The 27,542-nt window shown below is 38.3% G+C and overlaps 1 protein-coding gene across 1 annotated transcript in view; it reads left to right on the forward strand.

Moving 5' to 3' along the window:
* Nucleotides 1-27,542, forward strand: part of LOC110561262 (vomeronasal type-2 receptor 116) — a 186,301-nt gene that overhangs the window by 119,684 nt on the left and 39,075 nt on the right. The window contains exons 7-11 of the mRNA XM_060366762.1: nucleotides 14,832-15,018; nucleotides 22,199-22,490; nucleotides 22,851-23,657; nucleotides 25,752-25,979; nucleotides 27,020-27,143. Of these exons, the coding sequence (XP_060222745.1) occupies nucleotides 14,832-15,018; nucleotides 22,199-22,490; nucleotides 22,851-23,657; nucleotides 25,752-25,979; nucleotides 27,020-27,143 (1,638 nt within the window). The remainder of the gene's footprint in view (nucleotides 1-14,831; nucleotides 15,019-22,198; nucleotides 22,491-22,850; nucleotides 23,658-25,751; nucleotides 25,980-27,019; nucleotides 27,144-27,542) is intronic.

A 27,542-nucleotide genomic window follows, 5' to 3' on the forward strand; every position in this document is an offset into this window, starting at 1 on the left:
CAAGTCCTAATTCGTTCCTGTGTCACTTATATATCTGTCAAAAGTACTGGACTAAAAGGCTGAAGATGATGCTCCAATGCCATAGAGAGTTTTGGGTGGCTATTCAGGCAGCAAACTATTTCTGTCAAATTTCTATTTTTGGAAGCTGCTACCATGTGCTTTCTATTTACTTAGGTAATCAATTTTATTCCTTTTCAAGTCTCTGATGGTATTGAAGACCAGAAGATCAGATAGTCATAGTATTACCATTAGCTTAATTGTGTAGGAATTAAAAAGATTTTTTTATGTCTAGATAGATGTTTTTAGGCTAATAGATACAAACTATAATAAATAACTTAGGTAGAAATCCTTAGACCCTCATAGATAGAATAGATATTTTCTTCAAGATTTCCAAATACATTTATGTTAGACATTGTTTATTTAAGCCTTAGCTAATGGTTTTTACAATTGCTTCATAATTATTCTTGCTGTATAAAAAAATGGCCTTTTTATTTAGACAGAAAAGAGGAATTGTTGGATGTTGGTTTAATGCTAACTACTGGCACTCAAGATCTGGTTACTGCCCACCAGATACCCCCATCCTTGTTTGTGTAAACCTGCCTAAAATGTTATACCTGATTGGTTCATTAGATGCCTATACCTGAGGAAGGCAGAATGGGGTAGGCATAACTGTGGTTCCTGTCTTTTGAGGTTTAGAGAATCATGAGAATCATGGGATGGAGACAGATGAGTATAGAGGAAGAAGGAAGACACTAGGGTGGTTTAGCCTGAAGAAGTAACTATATGGGGCCAGGTGGAAGGACTCCAATAATGGCATAAAAAGGCTGAGATGAAGAATAAAAGCAAGTATTTGTAAGATTATGGGTGGAAGATAGGAGGATTAAGGAGGATGGCATTGGATGGGGCCTGAGAGATTGATGGTGAAGTGATTCAGACAGTATAGCTAGGAGTATCTGCCCACCCAATGTAAATAAAGGAATTAAAATGTAACAGAGAGAAGGGCTACAGCTGGGATACAAAGTGAATGACCTGTGATTAATATAAAAAAATAAAATAAAATAATAAAAATAAATAAAAAATATAAAAAAGAATCAGAAGGAATACTTCCCACTTTATTTTAAGAGGTTACAGTTATCCTGATGTCCAAAAGCCACAAAATAACTCCAAAGGAAAAAAAAAGGTATTACAGATGAATTCTCCTGATGAACACAGGCTCAAAATTATAAATGCATGCAAACTTAACCCAAAAACATATTAAAATAATCATCTACCATGATCAATTAGTCTTTGTCCAAGAGCTCTAGGGATGGTTCAATATGCAAAAATTAGCAAATGTAATCCATTGTATAAACAAGATGAAAAAAAATCAAAGGATCATCTCCTTAGACACAGAAAAGTCTTTTGACAAAATCTTCCTGATAAAAATTCTAAAGAGATTAAAGACACAAGGAACATACCTAAATGTTATAGTAAATAAGAAATGAGTATTGGGCTATCTAATGTTTATTATTTTTAACCCTATGATTATCATGGTAGTATTATCTAACCCACTATCACAAATAATTGGACACAGACATTGGAAGTGGGAGAAAACAGGAAACAGGGTCTCTGAAAGACTCTACCCAGCAGGGTGTCACAGCAGATGTTGAAAACTATAGATAAACTTTGGGAAGAGTGCAGGGAATCTTAAGAAAGAAGGGAGAGATAGAAAGACCTGGAGAGGACAGGAGCTCGACAAAGAGACCAACAGAACAAAAAAATCTGGGCCCAGGGGTCTTTGAAAAAGTAATACTCTAACCAAGGACCATTACATGGAGAAGGCCTAGACCCTCCGCTCAGCCTCATAGTGGGTGTCCTGGTAAGGGAAACAAGGGCTCTCTCTGACATGAACTGGCTGGCTCTTTGATCACTTTGGATCTCTCCACAGTATTGGCAAAGTTTATTACTGTGGTTATTGCATTCAAGCCTATAGTTCCAGCTAGAATGATAAGGGGATTAATGGTATCAAAGGCTCCTAATTTCATCATTCCTATATGTACACTGATCCAACTTGTTCTGTGTGGAATCTGGCTGGTCACTTCTCTACCTTTCATTGATCAAGAAGCTTATGCTGAACATGGTCATGTCATAACTCTGTGCAACAAGGGTTCAACAGTTGACTTCCACTGTGTCCTGGGGTACCCCTGCTCCTTGGCACTTGGAAACTACACCATGGCCTCCTTGTCCAGGAATATGCCAGACACATTCAATGAAGCCATGTTTCTGTCTATCAACATTCAGGTATTCTTCTGTTTCTGGGTCATGTTCCTCCCTGTCTACCAAAACTCAAAGATGAAGGTCATAGTGACTATGGAAGTCTTTTCTATATTGGCTTCAAATACACCACTCTTTGGCTTGATCTTTGTTTCCAAGTGCTATATAATTATATTAAAGCCAAACAAGAACTGTTGTCTAGATACCAACCACAAAACCCATTCATGTAAAATTATCATTTTTAGTTACTTAAGAATTAAAATTAACCTATGACAGTAAATTAAACACAGCGATTAAATAAAGTGTCTCTCCATTCTAAATCTATTACACAGGTGTATGATGTGATTGTGTGGGATGATAATTCTTCACTTAGTTGTAGTAAATCTTTTTGTACATTATGAGAGCAGATTTGTTTCTCATGCATCGATATCACAAGTTCTTATATTCAGTGATTTTCCAGAAGAAATTTAATAATTTAGAAGGGGTAGAAGCTCCTTTATTTTCAAGCCCCATTATTTTGTTCCATAAGGTAAAATGAAGCCTCTTACTGTGGGAATTATAAAAGATACCTGATTGATAAATAGAGTTGATTAGAAACATATAGTTCAGGAACAGAAAGTGATAGACTGATAAGTTGGTTCATAGACTATTGTGAACACAATGCTTTGGGGCAGGGGAAAGTAGAATGAGCTCAGTTTAGCAACAAGGGTTATGGAGGATGAAGTTATTAAAACTTTATAGCATGATAATATGAATGTTATATCCTTTCTTATAAAATATCACAATTTTTCATACAGAAGTGGAAATCATTGATAATTGACAATTTAAGTAAAAGTATTATTTATATGACCTTAGGGAAAGACTTTGAACCTGATCATAAAAACCATGCTTGGATATTTAGGGTCTCTGAATAAAATTCATGGTTTTACGAAAACGGGTGATGTTCTATCCTCCTACCCTGTTTTCTTCCATAAGATTCCCTGAACTTTGACCAAAGTTTGGCTGTGAGTCTCAGCATCTGATTTGAATCCCTGTTGGATGGAGCCTTTCAGAGGACCTTCTAGAATAGGCTCCCAACAAGGAGGTGAGAGACCAAAAGATTACAAATCAGCAGTTACGGGTCCCCCAGTGGGGCACCGGGGCGCACACCTGTAGTCGCAGTAGAGGCAGGCGGATCTCTGTGAGTTCGAGGCCAGCCTGGTCAACAAAGCAAGTCCAGGACAGCCAAGACTACACAGAGAAACCTGTCTCAATAAAAACAAAACAAAACAAGCAAAAAAAAAAAAAAAAAACAAAAAAACAAATCAGCAGTTATTATTAAAGTTTAAGGCCTAAACTAGCTGGGTGAGGTCCAGTAATGCCCTGAGGGGAAGAACCCACCTTACTGCATTCTTTCCCCACTCACTAGAGATACATTTGCTAGGAAACTGGCCCATCTCCCTAGGGAGGGACACCAGATCATTAATGGTTTGGGGACCTTTCTATAGCCAATCAATTCAAAATGTAGCATTTTGACCAATAGATGCTTGCCAGGCAGGAATCGCCCCTGCCTTGGGCATGCTGGGATGGACCAGAATCTTTAAATCACCCAACTAACCTGAGCACAGGGCTCTCGGCTCTCACCGCTTCAGCGGTGGAGGGTGTGAGCCCAAGCTGCAGCTTGTAATTTGTAATAAAAAGATCCTCATGTGGCTTGCAATGGACTCAGCTCCTGGTGGTGGTCTTTTGGGGTATCGCGATTCGGGCACAACAGAGGAACCTAAGGAGGGTGCATAAATGTCATCAGAATGCCAAACAGAATAGATACCAGAAGTGGTGGAAAAGAGGTGGCTACAGCCTTTTACATGTGTAACTGTACAGTGAGGAAAAGGAAACAATCGGAATGCAACGGAGCCACTGATCTGTCAGCCTGCTTTGTTTCTGAGCCTCATCAGAAACACATGTTTTCACCCTAGCCTTCACCTGGAGTCAGTGATAAGCTGGATGTTTTGCCAAGTCTACCTCCTTTTGTTTGAGACAGCAGGTGGGATGTCTCCTCAAGTTCCAACCTTTTGTTTGTGTGAGGATCACACAGACAGATGCTCAAGGTAAAGAGGTTTGACTTCTCTGTGAACCCATTCATTGTATTGAGGTGCTTTTGCTCTGACTTGGTAAGGGAGTATTGGAATAAATTTCTACTAGAGCCCTATCAAAATAGATCTCGTGTTTAGTGTGTTGGTTTATTAATTTTCTTTAAATCCTCACTCCTGACTCAAGAAGCATTTGACATGGCCAGTGTGCTCCAAAAGTCCGGGGTCTATTGAATACCAGTTCTGAATTGACACTGTTTCCCGGAGATTCTAAGAGAGATTGTAGCACTTCCAGCACTTAAGGAAGTAAGGTGATTAATAGGGTTTTGGCCAAAGCCTAACTCACAGTAGGCCCAGTGAGTCTATTTACTTATTCAGTAGGTATATCCCCACTCTCAGAATTTATAGTTGGAATAGATATATTCTTAGGTGTCAGAATTCTCACACTGATTTCCAGACCTATGGAGTAAGAGTTATTATGGCCATAAATGATGAGTGATAGCTTCTATATTGCCTCTGCCAAGGAAAATAATAAATCAAAAACCCTATAATATCTGTGGAGGAAATGCAGAAATTAGTTCCACCATTGAGAACTTGAAAGATATTGAAGTGCGTTTTCTAGAAATCTAACTTTAACAGTCATATCTGGCCAGTACAGAATATAGATGGACTGAGTGGAATGGTGGTTGTATTAAATACTCAATCAGGTAGTAACTGTGATTGCAGCTGGTGAACCAGATGTAGTGTCCTTACTCATATAAATTAAGATAACTTGTATGTTTTATGCAGCTACTCTTGTAGAAAACTGCATTGCTCCCAGTGCATGTCCATACAGAACACCAGAAACAATTCACCTTCAATTGACAAGGCTAGAATGATGCTTTTATGGTTTTACCTCAAAGATGTAGTAACTGTCCTAGACTGTGTCATTGCTTAGTTGTAAAGGATGGTGATCATCTCTCTTTTCCATGGAATATTAAACTGACCCACTAGAGTGATAACATTGTATTGATTGACACTGTGAGCAGGAGGTAGCAAACACTGTGGCTCACTGGCAACATATATTCACAGCAGAGGATGTAAATAAATCCAACCAAAATCAGGAGACTATTATTTCAGTGAAATTCTTAGAAATCATAGTGCTATGGTACATGCAGAAGTATTCCTGTCAAGGTGAATGATGATTTACTGAATTTGGTCCCTCATACTGTAAGACCTGGAGTCTCACAGCTCAGGAGTTCAAGATCACGCAAAAGCAAGAGGTTTAATTTAACCATTGTGCAATGGGGTCACCACGGCCAGTCAGCAAAGAGTGGCACTGGGAGACAAAGGCCTTAGGTTTTTAAAAGAAAATTTGCTGGAAATTTGAAGTTGCAGTTTTGGCAATTTAGGATTGGAAGAGGAAGCTATAAGGTAAGATAATTGGTTAGTCTTAGGTGCTCAAGTTTGGCCAGTCCTGCCAAGTGTGGATGCAGCTGCAATTGAAGATGGGGGTGGTTAGCTCATCCTTGAAGATTAGGGCTGCAGGCTCTTGGCTGAAGGTCAGGAGCTACTCAGAAGAAGAATTGAGGCCGTCTGAGTTGATAGCTAAGCAACATTATCTCGAAGACAAGGGTCTGGCCATTCTTTTTGCTGAGTGAAGGTCATTGCTTGCTTGCTTTTTTTCTATCTGTCCTCACAGATAGGGTCACATTTTTCCATTCTCTGGAAAGGTACTAAGAGGCTTTAGCTTAACCTGAACCAAAAACTCAAAACTATAGGCTTTAGAAGATATAAAGGTTACAAAGTTAGTCTAACCCTTTTAATCCTACATTTGGAAAGCCTATTTTTGGTCTGATGACAGCAGTTTATTCTCCTGGATATATTACTCTGGCCTATATTTCAAGTGACTTGGAAAGCTGTTACCTTTTTATGAGTTCTCAAACAGGAGAAGGCTCTTCAATAGATCCAGTCTGCTGTCCTTTAAAAGACAGTTTCTTGCTTGCTATTGAGCCTTAATATAAAAATAAATAAATAAACATTTGGCAATGGGCTATGAAGTTACTATGCAACCTGTACAGCCAATTTTAAGCTAGCATTCTTTTAACCGTTGAGTCATAAAGTACAAGTTGCACAGCAGGTATCTATTATCAAATGGAATTGTGTATTGATTAGGGCCAAGAAAGTCCTGAAGGCACAAGCAAGTTATATGAACAAATTTGCCTAAATGTCTATTATTTTTGTTACATTATAATGACATCTACTGCCTAGCATGTACCTAGAAGAATACAGGTTGAGATAATAATAGATTTAGTTTTTTTTTTTAACTTTTCTCATAACTCAGAAGTTGACAGATATAAAAATAAGGAAGTAGAAGCAATCTGTAAAAGACTTCTAACAAAATACATCCCAGGACCAATGGTTTTAGTGCAGAATTCTGCCTACTTTCAAAGAAGAGCTACTAAAGGTATCTTCAAATTATTCCATATAATAGAAATTGAAAGAACATTACCAAACTCATTCTATGAGGCCAAAGTTAACCTGATAACAAAACTACATAAAGACATAAACAAAATGGGAATTCCAGGCAAATTTTCCCTGTGATCTTTGATGCAAAAATACTCAATTAAATAACTCACAAACACAATGCAAGAACACATCCAAAACATCATCCACCAGGATCAAGTTGGCTTCACTCAGAAATGCAATGGTGGTTTAATATAAAAAATTCATGGATATAATTCCATCACATAAACAAACTGAATGAAAGAAAAATGATCATCACATTAGATGCTTACAAAACTTTTGAAAAAAATTCAATATCTCTTCATGGTAAAAGGCTTGGAGAGACCAGGAATGCAAAGTATATTCCTAAACACAATAAAAGCAACATATAGCAAGATGATAGCCACCATCAACTTAAATGGAGAGAAAATTAAAGCAATTCCACTAGAGTTACACAAAAGAAAAGGCTGTCCACTCTCTCTTTGTGTCTATTCAATATAGTACTTGAAGATTTAGCTAGAGCATTAAGGCAATTAAAGTACATTATAAGGACATGTATTGAAAAAAAATGTCCAAGTATTGCTATTTGCCCATGATGTTATAGTATACAGGAGCGACCCCAAAAATTCTACCAGGGAAATGTTCCCACTCATAATCACCTTCAGCAAAGTAGCTGGATACAAAATTAAGTTTAAAAAAAATCGGTTCCTTTCATACAAACAAGTGATAAATGGGCTGATAAAGAAAACAGAGAAATAATACCCTTCATAATAGCTAAAAAATAATATAAAATATCTCAGTATAACTCTAAGCAAGCAAGTGAAAGACGTGTATGAAAAGAACTTCAATTCTTTGAAGATCTCAAAACATGGAAGGATTTCCCAAGCTCAAGAATCCATACAATTAACATAGAAAAAAAAATGGCCATCCTACAAAACCAATCTAAACATTCAACACAGTTCACATCAAAATGTCTACACAACTCTTTACAGACATAGAAGAGACAATACTCAACTTCATAAAGAAAACAAAATAACTAGGATATCTAAAATAATGCTGTATAATAAAAGATCTTGAGGTATCACCATCTCTGATCTCAGCCTCTACTAGAGGGCAACAGTAATAAAAACTTCATGATACTGGCTCAAAAACAGACATATAGGCTATGGAATTGAATGAAAGACCCATAACAAAATCCACACACCTATAAACACATAATTTTTGACAAGCAAAAACCATGCAGTGGAAAAAAGAAAACATCTTTAACAAATGGGGCTGCTCTAACTGGATGTCTACATATAAAACAATACAAATAGAGAACAATCTATCACCCTGCAAACTCAAGTCTATATAGGTCAAAGGCCTCTACACAAAATTGGATACACTAACTCTGTTAGAAGAGAAAGTGGTGAATATTTTTAAAACAGAGAAAACTTCCTGAATGGAATCACAACAGCCCAGACACTAAGAATAATTCGTAAATGGGACCTCGTGAAAATAAAAAGCTTCTGTCAGGGAAAGGACATGGTCAAAAGAACAAAACAGTAGCCTATAAAGTAGGAAAATATTTTTACCAACTTTGCATCAGACAGAGGGATCATAGAAACTAGACATGAACGAACAAAATACTCAATTTTTAAAATGGGTGTAGAGATCTAAACAGAGAATTCTCAGCAGAGAAATCTCTAATGGCAAGAAGAACCTATACGAATGTTCAACATCTCTATTCATCAGGTGAATGCAAATCAAAATAACTCTGTGATTACGTTTTACACCCATCAGAGTGGCTAAGACACAAAGAAAAAGAAAAAACAAAACAAAACAAAAAAAACCTCTAACTATAGCCCCTATATTGGTGGAAGTGCAAATTTGTAAAATCACTTGGGAAATATATGTGGTAGTTTCTAAGAAAATAAAGAATAGATTGTTAGGATTTTGGAACAAAACCTGTTTCTGGTTGCCTAGCAACTTATGATGTCATCATGTGTCGCCTGCCACACCTGGATGGCATGGTTACCTTTGCCTCTTAAAGGGACAAACCAAGAGACATGGTCTCTCTCTTGCTCTCTTGGTCGTTTTCTATATTGGTCTCTCTTCACCACTTGGCCTTCTCCCTTTCTCTTTCAGGGCATCTCCCTATCTTTCTCTCTTTCTCCCCATCATGTCCTGTTCTACCTTCTCTCCCTCTCTTCATATCCACCTAATAAACCTCTTTCATAGATCTGCTGTGAACCTCATCATTCATTAATTGGTCCCAACATAGATACATCTCAAGACCCAGCTATACTACTTCTGGGCATATACCCAAAAGATGCTCCACCATACCACAAGCACACTTGTTCAATTATGTTCATAGCAGCTTTATTTGTAAGTAGACAGAAACTGGAAACAGCCTAGATATCCTTCACCCAAAGAGGACACTTTGAAGGAGAAGGCTTTAAAGAGAGTCTCCAAGATAGAGAAAGAATGCTTAGAGGAGACCTTTGGAAGAAGGCCACTGTTCCAAGTGCTGTTGCTGGTCCTGCATTTGCTGATTTGCTGGTAGGCTGGACTGCTAGATATCCTGACAACTGAGATTAGTATTTTCCAAAAGGTAACCATAACCAGCCAGAAATAGCTTAAGAAATCCTTGCCTCCTTTCCCCTCTAACACGCTTCCCTCCTATCTAGTATTGGGGGATTGGTGGAAAGGCAGTAGAGGCACAAAGAAACTAAAATGAGAGTTTAAAAAAATAGCGCTAACATGGAAGCAAGAATTTCAATGTGAAAAGGAAATTCAATAGACATCCCAGGTGAATAGAAGGAAGGGACTGAGTCAGAGAATGGGTAGGGATGGAAACAGGAAGGAAGAGTTGAAGGAAGGATGGAGGAAGAGAGTAATGGACTAGATTGGAGAGGCATCTCAGCCATGAGGTAGAAGCCTAAAACAGTGGCAACGCCTATGGATCTATGAAGGGAACTCTAGTTAAGACCTTTTTTTCTAATAGTTTATTTAATTTTATTTTATGTGCATTATGTGTGAAGATGTCAGATCCCTTGGAATTGGGGATTGCTGTTACAGACAGTTGTGAGCTGAAATGTGGGGGCTGGGAATTGAACCTGGATCCTTTGGAATAGCATATAATGCTCTTAACCACTGAGCCATCTCTCCAGCCTCTCTAGCTAAGACTTAACTCAATGGGTTATAAAAAGCCTAAAGTGGCCATCCCTTGTAACTAGGCAAGACTTCCAAGGGAGCTATCAGGACAACAACCCATCCACAAAATATTAGACCCACAATTTATCCTACCTACATGATGCACAGAGGTAAAAGATAGAGCAGAATTTGAGGGAAGGGCCATGTAAAGAATGGCCCAGTTTGAAACGCATGCCATGAGAAGAATATCACCACTGACAGTAATAATGATATTCCTCCTGTACTCACAGACAGTTGCCTAGCAGGTCATCATGAAGACATCAAACAGCAATTGACAGAAACATATGCAGGGAGCCACAGCCAAATATTAAGAGGAGATTGGGAATTCCTGTGGAAGGGTAGGGGAAAGATTTAAGGAGCTGGAGGGATCAAGCACACCACAAGAAAACCTATAGAATCAACTAACTAATCAGATCATAGAGACTGAAATGTCAACAAGAAGAATAGAATGGACCTAGGCCCTTTTGCACATATATGTGAGAGTTGTGAGGCTGGGTCCTCCTTTGGGACTACCGAAATGTGAACAGAGGTCTTCTCTGACTTTGTCTGACTTTGGATCCCTTTTTCTTAGTTGGGTTATCTCTTCTAGCCTCAGTGAGAGAAGATGAGCCTCATCCTACTGTTACTTGGTATGCTAGGGCTGGTTGATGGATGGTTGGGGGAGAAAGGTAAGAGGAGGGACTGAGAAAAGAAGCAAGAGGGGAAAGCTACAATTGAGATATAAATTAAATTAATATCTTAATTAAAAACAAAAGCCAAAAAGTTATATATATTCAAAAGTGAAGACTTAACAACATCAGAAAATATTTATTAGTTAAAACAGTGATATCATTCCTGCTTTGGAATTTGCAAACTTATTAGTTTGTTGGTTGTACTTCTCCCCTCCCCCATCTCCCTAAATATTTCACTAGAAGTATTTACAGGGCTCAGAATGAGGCAATTTATACCAGTCTCAGGAACATTTTAACAATTTTACTATTTTTATTTTATGTGCATTGGTATCTTCCCACATGTATGTCTATGCACTAAAAGCATGCCTGTGCCCTATAGAGGCCAAAAATAGGCAGTGGATTCCATGGAACTGGAGTTACAGAGAGTTGTGAGCCACTTCACATGCCAGGTCTTCTCAAGGAGCAGCCAGAGACTGTAAATGCTGAGCCACCTCTCCAACAACAGTGCTGAGGTCTTGATTTACTCTGTCTGACAGTTGAGATTACAACTTCAGTTGAGGTCTTCTTTTACAAGGTTACAGCCCAGTGCTTTCAAGAGTTAGGAAAAAGCATCTCCAAACATTTCCTTTAGCAGTGTGGCGTGGTCCTTGTTCTCCAATATGGATAAGAAGATTATAGACTGCTAGAAAGGCTACTTGCAGGTATCTGGGACTCTGGGCCTACAGATTCCCTGGGTCTGCTGATTATAGCTTCTACAGGGTGGGTGTTTGCATGATAAACACAGCCTGCAGATAAATAAAAGTTGAGCAGATTTAAAATTTTGAACTATACTCTCATAACTCAGAAATTGACAGATATAAAAGTGAGCATAGTGATAACATAGTCTGCACTGCTTGCTAGAGACAAGACCGTGGGACTCAGCGAGGAGAGTTACACCTTAAAAGTCAGGACAGGAGCTAGTGGGATGGTTCAGAGGTAAGAGCACTGGCTCTTCTTCCAACGTTTCTGAGTTCAATTTCTAACAACCACATGCTGACTCATAAGTATCTATAATGAAATCTGGTGCCCTCTTCTGGCATGCAGGCACACATGCAGGCGGAATACGTATAAATAATAAATAAATGAAAAGTCAGGACACAAGCATCAGAACACAATATTTCACAGTCAATCTCACCTGTTTACTAACTTATTTTTTAACTATTTAACTAACATATTTCTTCAATATTTATCCTTAAATACAAGTTTAAGAATACATACAACTTAAATACAAGTTGAGAAACTAGTGTACCATACCTTATGCTTTTTCTTAGACTTATATCAACAATGCAGAGACAGTGTAACAATGATTTATTTTGTCAGAAAATACCAAGAAATAAAAAGGATTTAATAAATGCCTAGTTTTGTTACCAGGACATTCCCTGAAACCCATAACTTTATGGCTCATGTTTATCCTGTATAAAAAAATCTTCTTGAAGACATTAACAATGAACTTTCTGTTCTGCAGATTTGGCACTCTAAGGAAGGAGCAGCTTTCAGCTGATTGACACACAGTTGCTCTATTACCCAGGATTGCACTGAACTGTGATTTCCTGAGCAGCAGGTTTTCCTGTCCCTTTTTCATTCCATACCGTCTTATAATAGATAGGTTCTGACTATTATATTCTCATTGCATATTGTTAATCTGAAACAAAAAAGAACTTCCCAACAAGCTATAGTTTCTCCTGTTAACATTTCTTATTTTAATGTTTTTAATTGTTCTCTCATTTGGGGTTTTGTTCACTCAGTGACCCTTTCTTGGAGTCATCAACTTATTTTGGAGAGTATCCATTTATTACGGTAACAGAATACAGAGTACATTCATTGTTCTAAACTTCTAGTAGCAAAGAAATAGAGCACTGCTCAGGATAGCTTCCCTCATTATATTAGGTGAAAGGACACACTAAGATGCCTTTAAATTATTGTAAGTTTTAGAGAACCAAGAAGGATTTCTCACACACCCTAATGATTTCAGAGCAGAACACTCTGCTCTGGATGCATGGATGTATCACAACAACACCTATATTCAGTGATTAACCCAGAAAGAAAAAAGAACAGGACTGGAAAAGTTCCAGTCTCATAATGTAAAGAGGAAACTTGATTTTTGCACTGAAATAAGTAGATAATTTTGAAGTGAGGAAGGCAGCATGACTATTGAATTTTCCAAAGAGAGCAATGGGCTCACTTTGTGATTGTGATGGGTGCAGACATCTTATTTTTCTGCAGATATAAATACATCGGAGAAGAAAATTCTGAGACATTACTGTTAGTAAGAAGTGAAGAATCCAATGATTGTCTTTTGTTTAAAAAAGCATGATACAATGTATGGACATAACCTAGAACCTTTGCTTGGACGAAGCTTGTGGTAGCTCAATAACCAATTGGTTTCCGATAGTAAGGGGAACAGGGACTATTTCTGACAGGAACTCAATGGCAGGCTCTTTGACCGCCCCTCCCCCCAAGGGAGGAGCAGTCCACAGAGGCCACAGAGGCGGACTTTGCAGCCAGTCCTGAAGATACCTGATAAAACAGGGCCAGATGGGGCACAGGGTCTTTTCTGAGACTGACATTCAACCAAGGACCATGTATGGATATAACCTAGAACCTCCACTCAGATGTAGCCTGTGGTAGCTCAGTAACCAATTGGTTTCCCAAAGTGAGGGGAACAGGGACTATTTCTAACAGGAACTCGATGACTGGCTCTTTGGTCTCCCCACCCCCGAAGGGAGGAGCAGTCCTGTTAGGCCACAGAGGAGGGCTTTGCAGCCAGTCCTGAAGATACCTGATAAAACAGGATCAGATGAATGGGGAGGAGGTCCCCCCCATCAGTGGACTTGGAAAGGGGCACGGTGGAGATGAGGGAGGGAGGGAGGGACTGGGAGGGAATGAGGGATCGGGACACGGCTGGGATACAGAGTTAATAAAATGTAACTGATAAAAAAAAAAGTTAAATAAAAAATTAAAAAAAAAAAAAAAAAACAGGGCCAGATGAAAGGGGAGGAGGTCCTCCCCAATCCATGGACTTGGAAAGGGGCAGGGAGAAGCTGAGGGAGGGAGGGTGGGATTGGGAGGGAATAAGGGAGCGGGATACATCTGGGATACAGAGTTAATAAAATGAAAATAATAATAATAATAATAATAATAATAATAATAATAATAATAAGAAGAAGAAGAAGAAGAAGAAGAAAAAGAAGGCACATCATCATTTCCCCCACTGAAATCATCAGTTTGCTTAATCTTAACAGCAGCTTCCTGTCCAGTGTGTTGGGAAAAGCATCCCCTGAAGAAACTGAAGGTAGAGATTGTTACACTGCAAAACAGAAGAACAAGGAAGTGGCTATTCACATCAACAAATCCCATTCCCTCAGAGTGGTTTGGAAAGGCAAAACATCCCCAAAATTTACATGAACTGCATTTTCATGCCTCTTTATTGAACAAACCAAAGAGTCAACAAAGATAACCAGATCTGCTTTAGAAAGATGTCTCCAGAGCTGTAAATGTTAGTAAATATATATATATTTAAAGATTTGCCACCAGAAAACTACTGTTTCCATTTTCTCTGAAAAAAAATGATAAAAAAGGAGGAGATGAAAAAAAAAGCATGGTACAATTAATCTTGGCTCTGCATAAATGTCATGGGGAGGTTCAGGACTTCTTGCAATTTACCTACAATGGCAATCTTTGATACAACAAGTTTTCATCAACCACAGGTGTCATCATATGAAAAAAGTTTCTTGCTTCAGATTTGGGTAAAAGAGCCCCCCATGAGAAAATTGATCACTACTGTCCTGCTGTATTCATGGCTCAAATCATGATGCCTGTGGCTAGGGAAGAAGATCCAAAACACATTATTCAACTTGTTTTTATGCAGGACACAGGGCCTCAGATGCAAAGCCTCAGGGAAGACAGAGTTTCAGAATCCTCAATGACAAGGAAGAAAGGACTATGAAGAGATTAGGGTGATTAGTGTGACATCTACAGTCATTAACAGAGTTAGAAGCTAACATGTTCACAAACACTTGAGCTGAATATATACCTGCTTATCATCATTAGATCTGAATCCACTAGTCTTATGCCTGGGCATATATGTGTGTTAATAGGATGTTCTGGGTTTTTTTCTTAGCGCTCCTGTATATTCTGAATTTCGGGTATAACTTTACTGACAATGAATGCTTTGTAAGAATCACGGATTTTTTCCACCATGAAGGAGATGTGAAGATTACTGCATTTTTTCCTCTTCATCTTTATTACATAGGCAACAACATTCCTCATCACTTTTTGCCATACTATTTTGAAGACCTTCGTATACAGTAAGTACAATGATTCATTAAAATTTCAGAATTCTTTTTACTTAAAGGATGTATTGATTAAAACTTCCCTGGGTTATTCACAGTCCCTCTTTTCATTCTCAAATCACTTTCGTATATGTTTTCATGTGTCCTTTTCTTCTTTCCAAAACAGCCAATAATTTTGACTTTATTCATTTTACTTGCCTCATATAACATTGGCCTTTCATCATCTCCTTTTGTCAAGCTTGCAATGCCAGATTATTTGAATATTTTCAGTGTTAAGATTTCAGTATATGGGCTACATCTGAGCAGGAGTTCTAGGTTATATCCGTACATGGTCCTTGGTTGGAGAAACAGTCTTATAAAGGACCCCTGTGCCCTGATGCATTTGGTCTTTGAGCTTGTAATAAAGCCTCTACTGAGTTTGCATCAGAATTGCTCCTTGGTGGTCTTTGAGATCTGAGACTGGGGTATAACAATATGTCCTAATTGAATAAGTAAATAGTTCATGAAGTATTTTCTAATTTTATTTTTTCCCATTTATTTATTTGTTTGTTTTTAATCAGTTTAGAGCCTGATCCTAGCCCCTTACTTCATCTCTTCCCAGTCCCAAACTCACACCCCACTCTAACCATTCCACCATTTACTTCTTAGAGAATGGGAGGTCTCAAGGGGTACCAACCCACCATGGCACTTCAAGTCTCAGAAAGACTAAGTATATCCTTTCTCACTGAGGACAGACATGGCTAGCACGCTAGGAGAAAAAGATCCAAAGTCAAGCAACAGAGACAGAGACAGACTCTACTCCCATTGTTAGGAGACAATGCTAGTCATCCCATTGTTGATGACCAAGATGCATATCTGCTACATATGTGTAGGGGACCAAGGTCCAGGCCATGCTTACTCTAAGGATGGTGGTTCAGTCTCAGAGAGCCACCATAGGCCCAGGTTAGTTGGCTCTGTAGGTCATTTTATGGTGTCCATGGCCCTTCCAGTGCCCTCAAACCTGACTCCCACTGTTCTGCCAAACTGACAGCGTTTGCCTATTGTTTGGGTGTGGGTTTCTGCATCTGTTTCTAGTAGCTGCTTGATGAAGCCCTTTAGAAAACAATTATGCTAGGCTCCTGTTGGCAAGCTTAGCAGAATATTACTAGAGTATCATTAAGAGAACAGTTAGCTCTCTTCCATGGGAAGAGAGTTGGACAGTCATTGCTCTTTACAGTCCTTCAATTTCTGCTTCATCTTTAACCCTATACTTCTTGCAGCCAAGTTTGGGTCAAAAGTTTTATGGTTAGTGTCCCTCTACTGATACTCCCACATGGCTAAAAGAAGTGGCAACTTTAGGCTCCATATCTCAAGCTCCTAGAAACCTCAGTTAGGGTCACCCAGCCACATAGACTCTGATGAGCTTCTCCTGTCCTAGAAATGCCCAACCAAATGATTTTCTTTCTGTCTCCCAGTCCTCCCACATGACCCTCTTGCTCTGCCCATAATTGAAACCTACCCCTGTTACCTTCCCACGCTCTCCGACCACTGTCCCTCCCTACATCAACTTCAGACATCTATTGTTTTCTGAATAACAGTATTTTTAAGTTTTATTTTTCATTAATTACAGTTTATTCACTTTGTATCCCAGCTGTAGCCCCTTCCTCATTCCCTCTCAATCTCACCCTCCAATCCCTCCTCTCTTCCCATGCCCCTCTCCAAGTCCATTGATAGGAGAGGTACTTCTCCCCTTCTATCTGACCATAACCTATCAGGTCTCATCAGGACTGGCTGGATTTTCTTTCTCTGTGTTCTGGTAAGGCTGGCCTCCTTCAGGGAGGAGGTTATCAAAGAGCCAGTCACTCGGTTCATGTCAGAGAGAGTCCCTGTTCCCCTCAGTAGGGAATCCAGTAGGGAAGCTGAGCTGACATGGGCTGCATCTGAGCAGGTGTTCTAGGTTATATCCATGAATGGTCCTTGGTTGGCGTATCAGTCTCAGGAAAGACTCTATACCCAGAATTTTTGGTTCTGTTGCTCTCCCTGTGGAGCTCCTATCCCCTCCAGGTCTTACTTCTCCTGCTCCTTTCATAAAATTCCCTGCACTCTGCCCAAAACTTAGTCATGAGTCTCAGCATCTGCTTTGATATACTGCTGGGGAAAGTCTTTCAAAGGCCCTCTGTAGTAGGATCCTGTTTTTTGTTTTCTCCTTCTTCCAATGTCTATCCCATTTTTCTTTCTGAGTGAGGATTGATCATCTTACCGAGGGTCCTCTTTCTTGCTTAGCTTCTTTTGGTGTATAGATTTGAGTATACTTATCCTATATTTTATGTCTTATAGGTGAGTATATACTGTCTGTGTCTTTCTGCTTCTGGGATAACTCATTCAGGATGATCAGATGTCAGTTTTATTTCCCTTTCTGAATGAGATTCAAACATCCTCCCATGTACCCTGATTTGCTAATCTGGGTCTGTGAATTGTAGCCTGTACTTTATGGCTAATATCAACTTATAAGTAAATACATGCCATGTGTGTCTTTCTGGGTCTGGATGACATCACTCAAGATGATATTTTCTAGTCCCATCCATTTATCTTCACATTGCATGATGTCTTTGTTTTAATAGTTGAATAATATTCCATTGGAATTTTCTTCATCAATTTTTTTGGTGAGGGTCATCTAGATTTTCTCCAGTTTCTGGCTACTTACAAATAAAGCTACTATGGACATAATTGAACAGCTTTCTCTGTGGTATGGTATAGCATCTATTTTTTATGTGCCTGGAAGTGGTATAGCTGGTTCTGGAGGACATTCTATCCCCAAATTTCTGAGAAAACTGCAGATTTATTTCCATGGTGGTTGTACAATTTTGTACTCCACCAGCAATGGAAGAGTGTTCCCCTTTCTCACACCATCATTGCCAGCATGTGTTGTCACTTCAGCATTTTATCTTTCCCATACTGACAGTTACAAGATGGGATCTCAGAGTCCTTTTGATTTGCATTTCCCTGTAGAATAAGGACATTGAGCCTTTCTTTATGTTCTACGTTTAGGTGTTTGATCCACTTGGACTTGAGTTTTGTGGAGGGTGATAAAAATGGACCTATTTGCATTCTTCTCCCTGCAGACATCCACTTAGAACAGCACCATTCCTTGAAGATGTAACATGTAAAATGTTTAATGTAAAAAGAATCTCTCTCCCTATAGATTTTTACAAAATATAAGGTTTCTTTTCATAAAAACACTGAAAATGTCTAAATATAAAATATTTTTATATCCAAGTGAAGAACAATTTATTAAATATAACAGTAAGAAAACTATTTTGTGAACAGCACACTTTGACAATAAAATGAAATGCTATTCCTTTATGTGTGGTTCTTTTGGCATCCTTAAAAGTGTATTTTTTCTTGTCTTGTTATTATTAGACAGAGGAAAAATTCCCTAATAAGGTAAAATGCTCTAGGTGCAAGTGTGAGGACCTGAATTCAGATCTCCCAAAGAATATTAGTATCTTTTGTAATCCAATGATCATTTGGAGAGCAGAAACAGGAAGAAGTGGTATGCTACAAGATTGCTGGCCAGAGTATCAGGCTTATGTGAGGAAAACAATGAAGAAACTGTGTGATCACTTGGTATGGTACTCTCTCTTCTTCACAGGAGTAGGAAATGAATGGCAGAAAGAATCTTAGTAATTCCAAGGCCAGATTAGTTAACAGAATATGTTGCAGGCCATCCAGGGCTACCTGATCAGACTCTGTCTCGATCATTACAATAAGTTAGTCAATTGGTAATTAAACAGTTGGTTAAGAGACTCTGTGTGAAATAATGTGGACAGCTCAGAATGAACCTAGATGTCCTTCTCTGTCTTGCATTCATCATTTTGACACTCATGAACCTAGATCTGTACAGAGACTGACATTCACATAACTGATGCAGACAGGTCATGAATACACATGAAGGTAAAATTAATTTGGGTGTAATATCACATGAATTAACCCCAGAAATTGAGAAGCAGAAGCAGGAAGATGCTGATGAGTTCAATGATAGACTTGTTAACATAGTATGTTCCAGGCCTCCATGATAAAGAAATTATTATATAAATGAAACCTGTGGCAAAATATGATTCATATTAACATTTTGCTATTATTTACATATAATATTGTCACAGAAAACTGGGTGATTGGATCACAATTATTGGCCTCTCATAATTATAGAGGCTGTACGTTCAAGAGTTCTGATGGTTTATCAGAATCTAATTCATGGACAGTTTGGGGTTTTTAATACTCATAAAAGATAAACAAAGCAATAGAATAATAATTTTTAATAGAAAATACATGCTTTATTTTGTCATTCAAACAGACAACTTGGGAATGTTTCTAATGCATTCCCTTATAAAGGTTAACTCATAAACACATTTTACTAACATTGGAATTAGCCAACTGATGCTTCGAAAATAACAGTCAAGTTTAATCTCAAATCCATGCAACATAACATTTGAAAGATGCTAAAATAAGTCCTAGAAACATCTTATGTCTTTAATATGAAGTCACTGTGGGAAGATTTTTGGTTGCTGAATTTTGAGCTGAATCTAAGGTTAAAAGGCCCCAGATTTCCCAAGGTAGAACTTAGCTGGTAAGGATAAATGCAATAAATAAGAATGACTTTCAATTACATAGGAAGTACCACACCGTGACTCAACAGAAGCCACTGCTTTGATTCCTCTGGCTTGAATGTTCAAGGAATTCTCCAGGGTCTGTCGTGGTTGGTCTTGGTTTGTCAGTGTGATATCTACCCACAGCTTAGTCTTATTCCCTTGAACTTTGATGAGAACCTGAGGCAATGCAGATTACACCAGCTTGGAGACAAAGACATTCACAAAGAGCAGGCAGAAGTCCTGCATGGAATGCCGGTGTTTCCTGGGCTGACTTAAAAGATGGCACATAGCCAACACAAATTCTTTTCAATCTGCGTACTTAAGCTCAAAAGAAAAGGTCATTCCCAGCAGGCAAGCTGAGGCCACTCACAACCCTAAACATGAGCCATGGCTGCAGCTGACAGGGATGGGGGTGGGGGTGGAAAGGTGAGGTTTAAAAGTCATAATTAAAGGGCTGATGTTTAAAGGGTGCTAAAGGGCATGGGGAATGGCTCTTTATCCTTTTTTTTCCCATTTCTTTTTATTATTATTATTATTATTTTTTATCAGTTACATTTTATTAACTCTGTATCCCAGCCGTGTCCCGACCCCTCATTCCCTCACAGTCCCTCCCTCCCTCCCTCATCTCCACCGTGCCCCTTTCCAAGTCCACTGATAGGGGGGACCTCCTCCCCATTCATCTGATCCTGTTTTATCAGGTATCTTCAGGACTGGCTGCAAAGCCCTCCTCTGTGGCCTAACAGGACTGCTCCTCCCTTCGGGGGTGGGGAGACCAAAGAGCCAGTCATCGAGTTCCTGTTAGAAATAGTCCCTGTTCCCCTCACTTTGGGAAACCAATTGGTTACTGAGCTACCACAGGCTGCATCTGAGTGGAGGTTCTAGGTTATATCCATACATGGTCCTTGGTTTAATGTCAGTCTCAGAAAAGACCCTGTGCCCAGATATATTTGGTCCTTGTGGAGCTCCTATCCTTTCCCCATCAGACTAACTGCCCTTCTTTCTTATGATTCCCTGTACTCTGCCAAAGGTTTGGTCATGAGTCTTTGCTTTGAAAACACTGCTAGTTAGAGTCTTTCAGATGCGCTCAGTAGACTCCTGTCATACGTTCAATGCACATCCCATCTGTCTTTCTAAACGAGGATTGATCATCTTACCCCATGTCCGCTCAATTGATTATCTTTTTTAGGTGTATAGATTTCATTATGTTTTCATATCTTATAGGTCTATATAAGTGAGTATATCCCATGTTTGTCTTTCTCCTTCTGGGATATTTCACTCAGAATGATCTTTTCTAGATCCCACCATTTGCCTGCAAATTTCATGATTTCCTCCTTTTTGATTGCTGAGTAGTATTCCATTGTGTAAAAATACCACAATTTCTGTACCCATTCCTCCGTTGATGGACATCTGGGTTGTTTCCAGGTTCTGGCTATTACAAATAAAGCTGCTATAAACATGGTTGAGCAAGTATCCCTTTTGTGTACTTGAACGATCTTTGGGTATATACCTAGCAGTGGTATAGCTGGGTCTTGAGGAAGCACTATTCCTAATTGTCTTAGAAAGCGCCAGATAGCTTTCCAGAGTGCTTGTACCAGTTTACATTCCCACCAGCAGTGGAGGAGGGTTCCTCTTTCTCCACAACCTCTCCAGCATGTGTTGTTGCTTGAGTTTTTCATCTTGGCCATTCTGATGGGTGTAGGGTGATATCTCAGGGTCGTTTTGATTTGCATTTCCCTGATGGCTAATGAGGACGAGCATTTCTTTAAGTGTTTTTCTGCCATAGAATAATAATTTAGGGTCACTGAGAACATAAAGATTATTAATACTATAGGATCTTACCTAATCTTATCAATTTAAAATACCCATTCTAATTCTACCGAATCATAAGAAGATACTAAAATAATGATTTTTGTAAAAGAATTAGCATTTGAATTATAAAAGCCACCACAAAAATGAAAATTTTGGTCACTTTTAAAACTGAGTTATGTTATATAAATATGTATTTGTTTTAATCCCAAGTGTGGAATTTTAGTTTGGGCTTTAGTTTGGCCACAGCTGATAATTGTCTCATCAGGACATGGTCATTGTCCGGGGGAAGTATCCTGCCTCATGGAGTACGAAGAGGGGAATATTCTAGGGCTCTGAGGCTATAAAGTTGAAAGTCTAGAAGGAGGAGGTGTGACATGCAGAGATCGCATGTTGTAAGTGGCAGTTTGGAGAGATCAGAGACAGATGGTGTGGTCATTTGGAGTAGACAGACAGACAGAGAGAAATGGTTCAGAGAGCAGCAGCTTAGAAGAGACTGCTTGCTGTATTTGCTGTTGACGGTGATTGGTATACACCTAAAAGAACCCATCAACTGAAAACAGCCAGGAAAAGTAAAGGGGTCTTGATACCCTTTCCCCACTAACCTTCTCTCTCTTACTTAGTTTTAGGGGTTGGAAGGGAAAAGCTTTAAGGGACCTCAAATAAAATAAAGTTTAAAAATGAGGGCAATACACTGCCCTAAGTATGAAAGTTGTATAGTCGATGTCTTCCTCCTGTGTAATTCTGTGAAATCTATACAGGTATAAGTATAAGCATTATGAATTTGTTCTGGCCCTGGTTTTTGCAATTGAGGAGATCAACAAAAATCCTTATCTTCTACCCAATACAACTCTTGGCTTTGATATCTATAATGTCCCATTTACTGAAAGAAATATTCTTTATAATGCCTTTCTTTGGCTCACAAACATGAGTGTTCCCCTTGCTAATTACAACTGTGAACAGAAGAGAAAATCAGTTGCTGCCCTCACAGGATCATCATGGGCAACATCTGCGTACTTTGGGACTCTGCTACAACTCTACAAAATACCTCAGGTGAGGGCTTGGGCATGGGAACTAAAAATAAAGTATTGTTGACCTTATAGATGCCAAGAAAATGTAAAATAGGGAGAAACTGAATTATTCAGGTTTCAAAAGAGAACATGAAAATACTTGATGATAGATGCACATTTTCATTACTTGAAAAAGAAAGGATGAAGAGGTGGATGAGGCGAGCTAGGTTATTTAAACTGGAGACCTGTCAGCAATTTTGTGGAAAAGTCTATAATAGATTTCCACTTTAAAATGTGACAAACTCATGTTCCTCTTTATTATTTTCCATCTGTTGATTCAAAAGTGAGATTTTGTTTGATGCCATTGTTCTTTCTCTGGTTTTCATTTTTGTTTTCACTCCAGCTCACTTTTGGGCCTTTTGACTCTACCTTGAATGACAAAGGTCGGTTTAATTTTCTCTATCAGATGGGCCCGAAAGATACAGTTCTGTCTCTGGCCATAGTCTCTTTGATGGTTCATTTCAGCTGGTCCTGGGTTGGTCTAATCCTCCCAGATGACCACAGAGGAACTCAGATACTATCAGACTTGAAAGAAGATATGGAGAGAAATAGCATCTGCATAGGTTTTTTGAAAATGATCGCTGGCATGTGGAATTCATTTTCCAATGAGTTATGGAGAAATCTGGAGAATATTCAGGAATCATCAGCAAACGTGATTGTTATGTATGGGGACACTGTTTCTTTGCAAGGTTTAATGAGACACATTGCACAACTCTTAGTGACATGGAAAGTCTGGGTCTTGAATTCTCCATGGGATGCTGACCACTATTCTGATTATTTCATGGTAGAGTCATTTCATGGGAGTTTCATTTTTTCACATCACCATGAAGAGATGGTTGAGTATATGAATTTTATCCAAACAGTTAATCCATACAAATACCCAGAAGACAACTATCTTCCTAAGTTTTGGTATTTGTTCTTCAAGTGCTCATTCTCTGAGTCTGATTGTAGACTTTTAGAGAACTGCCAACCCAATGCTTCTTTGGACTTACTGCCCAGACACCTTTTAGACCCAGCTTTGAGTAATGAGGGCTACAATATTTACAATGCTGTGTATGCTGTGGCCTACAGTCTCCATGAGATGATTCTTCAGCAAATGCACACACAACCATATGCTAATGGAGAAAAAATGACATTCTTCCCCTGGCAGGTAATACACCTTCCTGTGTATTGTGTTACCTGCAATGTGACATTTTTATTATTTTCTAAGGCACTCCAATTGGGCATCCTAAATTTTAGAATATGTTGTCCATAAGCAATATATTTTCCTTTTCAATGCAAAAAGTGGTCTTTATATATGGAGTGCAAAAAAAAAAACGGTAAAAATCATTTATTATGTCATTATTAAATTCATATAACAAGTTGCCACACACTTTTCTTCATAATCACTTCATTGTTAAAAGTTGAAATTTCTCATATGTATTTCTCAGAACAGAAGTAGGAACAATAGATACTTAGGGCATTATCACATGGTTATAAAGTTAAGGCTCACTTTATAGTGCATTTTTATATTTGGGGTCCTCATTTTACGCATGGAAGCTCTGAACATGTTCCAGAAGTTAATCATGTGGTTATCTTTTCACACAAATTTGAATCATCTGAATCCACATAACTTGTTGTCTTCGTGTCTTAGGTATGTTTAGGTCATTGATTTCTTTTGAACAGAATGATATTTTTGAAATTTAATGCTTTTCAATACAAGTATAGCTTATTTACCCAAGCACATTGATGCCTCCTTTAAGGATACTTTTTCTCATGAGGGCTTAAAAGCAGAGTTACAGAGGCCAGGCCAGCCAGTTGACACAGTTCCCCAAGCATAAATAAGTAGTCAGAGATGGAGGAGTGAGTCAGGTGTGATGGTCCAGAACTCTCACAACTCTGACTAGCAATCATGTTTTTTCTTTATTTATACAATTTTCACAGAACAAAGAAGTACAAATTATATCATTGTGTCTCCAAATATGTGTTAGATTTTTCATTACATTTCTGGGGTTACAAGTTCAAGCATATCTAAAGTACAAATAGAATGTACTTAATTTTTATCTGAGCCATATTATTCCAATTCAAAGAATTTAAAGAATGTCTCTGTCAAACAGAAGACATTATAAGAGAGCTTGCTTTTAGAGTGGCATTATTAGCGGTTTTAAGGCTAAATGGGTGCCCTAGTAAGGGTTACAGGACACATGAACTCAGTGGCCCACTCTTTGATTACCTACCCCTGGAGAGCACAGCCTTGCCAGGCTACAGAGGAAGCCGATGCACCCACCCTTAAAGAGACCTGATAAGGTAGGGTCAGATAAAGGGGGAGGAAGTCCTCCCTTTCAGGGGACTACAGAAAGGGCATAGGGGGAGAAGAAGGAGGGCAGGACTGGGAGAGGAGATGAGGGAGGCATCTGCAGAAAGATACAGAGTGAATAAATTGTTAAAATAATTAATAAAAAAAATTAAAAAGTCCTCTACATGCAAAGACCAGATCTGGTCTTTTTATGAATAGCAAATATTTAAAATATTTAAGTTTTATTTATATCATTTCATCATTTATGTTGTTAAGTAGGAAAAGGGTATTTAAGTAAATCTATCTTATTTACTGTAGTCTATTCCTTCAGAAGTACCTGTGTGTAAGGCTCTATCTTTAAACTACAATTTTAGAAATCTCTAAGTATATTATATAAAGAAGCCTTGAATCTAGTAGCAGTTCTGCTGTCCACTTACAGTTTATCAAATATTTCTAAGTTTGCCCTGTTCCAATTGCACTGTTTGAGTTTGCATAGGGTTGAATACCCCAAGAAGAACCATGGAGCATTGTCTGATTTATAAATTCTTAGCTTCGTGCTTATTTGTGCTTATCATGACCTCCAGAGCATAAGGAAGACATCCAAATAGGGAAAGATGAAGTTATTTAGTTAAAATCAAAAGGAATAGTATGTTGATGAATTCACTGAAGACTCAGACATAATTCTCTCAGAAAAAAACTTAAAATGAATCATTATGCAGAAATTCCCCAAGAATGCAACATGTAGGTACCAAAACTAAAAAGGGAGAGACAGAATCACAGTGATCACAGCATTCAGCTCAGCTAAAGGGGAACTGTGACAAACAACTGTGCTGTGTGAATGACATTCAGAGTTTCCAGTTGATATGATTGTTCCATCTGACATAATTTTTAAATGTTTTTAAATTTTTCTAAAGAAGTGTTTTTGGAATCTCAGGTATACTTCAACATATGTTTGTGTATCTCCTTTAGCTCCTCCCTTTCCTAAAGAACTACCTAACAAAAACTCATGTGAGAGGACACACTGTAATGGATGGAAGAAGAAACGTAGATTCTGAGTATGACATTCACAATTTTTGGAATTTTCCAAAGGGTCTTGGATTAAAAGTGAAAGTAGGAAGCTTTTCTGCAAATGCTCCCCAGGGTCAACAGTTCTCTTTATCTGAGCAGATGATACAATGGCCTACTAGATATACAAAGGTGAGTTGTGAGTTACGTCACTGGTTGACCTTTTAACAAAAATAATTCTCAGGATATGATGATCCTTGCACTCTCATTTAGTACCAATCAATATGAACTACAAATAAAGAACTTCATAAAAAAAGCCATCAATACAGAAAATTTTATCATTTTCTGGCTCTTATCAATGGAAAAGTTTATTTTTAAATTTTATTAATGCCCCTGCAATTTTTATGAATAGAGTATCTGTTAAATTTCTCTAATTGCCTCAAAACACAGAAAGGTTTATTTGCTCAGCCAGATGAAGAAATTTTAAAAACAATGAGGTATCATTTTTTTTGTTGTCAGACTCTGACAATCTGGTGTGTGTTTGTGTGTTTGTGTGTTTGTGTGTGTGTGTGTTTGTGTATTATATGTGCTTTCCTAATTTAGAAGGGAGGACAGGTGTGTTTTGGCTGACACTGTGACCATGCAGTATATCATGGTTGGAAAGACTATGTTAGGAGCCAGGTAGGTAATGGCATCAAATTCAGAGACCAGAATCAGAGATCAAAAAGTGTGGTTGCCCATCTTCTGTTTCCATTTCATTTTGTCTATGACAGTAGCCAGTGAAATACTGATGAGGATTTTGTAGTGGCTCTTTCCACATCAGGTAAATTGTTCTGTAAAACTTTTTAGAGAAATGCATATGAGTTCTTTACAAGATGAATCCAAGCCCTGTAAAATTGTCAATCAACATTCATAACCACATTGTATATAAAAGCTCCCCTAGCAGCCAGTAAGTATAGAAACAGGTTGACTCTGAAGTCATACAATAATATTCTAGTACACTACTTTAATGAGCTACTTTTAACATCAGCTTCACGTATTGGACTAAAATGAAAACATGTGAGCTGTGTAGCCCCAAAGCTGCAAAAATTAATAATACCAAACTCCATTATGTTTAATTATAAGTGTAACCATTATCAAATTTGATTGTTCAGTAATTGTCAGAAATATTCTGTTTACTTGTATTATTCACAAAAGTCTAAGCATTTGCTAATAGATTTCATTTCTCTCAGATTCCTCAGTCAGTGTGCAGTGAGAGCTGCAGGCCTGGATTCAGGAAAGCGGCCCAGGAAGGCAAAGCTGTCTGCTGCTTTGATTGCATTCCTTGTGCAGACAATGAGATTTCAAATGATACAGGTAAATATAGGCTTACAAAAAATTTTCCAACTTTCCCACAGGAGTCTGCAATACCTACACAAATAGAAAAGGATTGGAGAAAAGTAAGAGATAAACTTGTGTTCTTTAACTAGAAATGTAATCATTGCTCTTACTTTTAATTCTTTTTTGAAAGGACACACTCTACACATTGAAAGCATTCTTGACTTACATTGTTGATCCATTGCAGTTATTGTTCCCTAAAAAGACCTGTCTTGCCTTAAAACTAACAACAGTCTGTTTATTTCACCAAGGTTACAATGTTTTGAGTACTATTTCTTTGTTTTTTCATGTTTTATATTTCATGCCATCCACAGTTACATGTAGAATTCCCATAAAGTCCCATAAACTCTCTTTAGGATTATACCTAGTACAAGTTCT

The sequence above is a fragment of the Meriones unguiculatus genome, chromosome 14, assembly GCF_030254825.1.
Source record: "Meriones unguiculatus strain TT.TT164.6M chromosome 14, Bangor_MerUng_6.1, whole genome shotgun sequence".
Lineage (NCBI taxonomy): Eukaryota > Metazoa > Chordata > Mammalia > Rodentia > Muridae > Meriones > Meriones unguiculatus.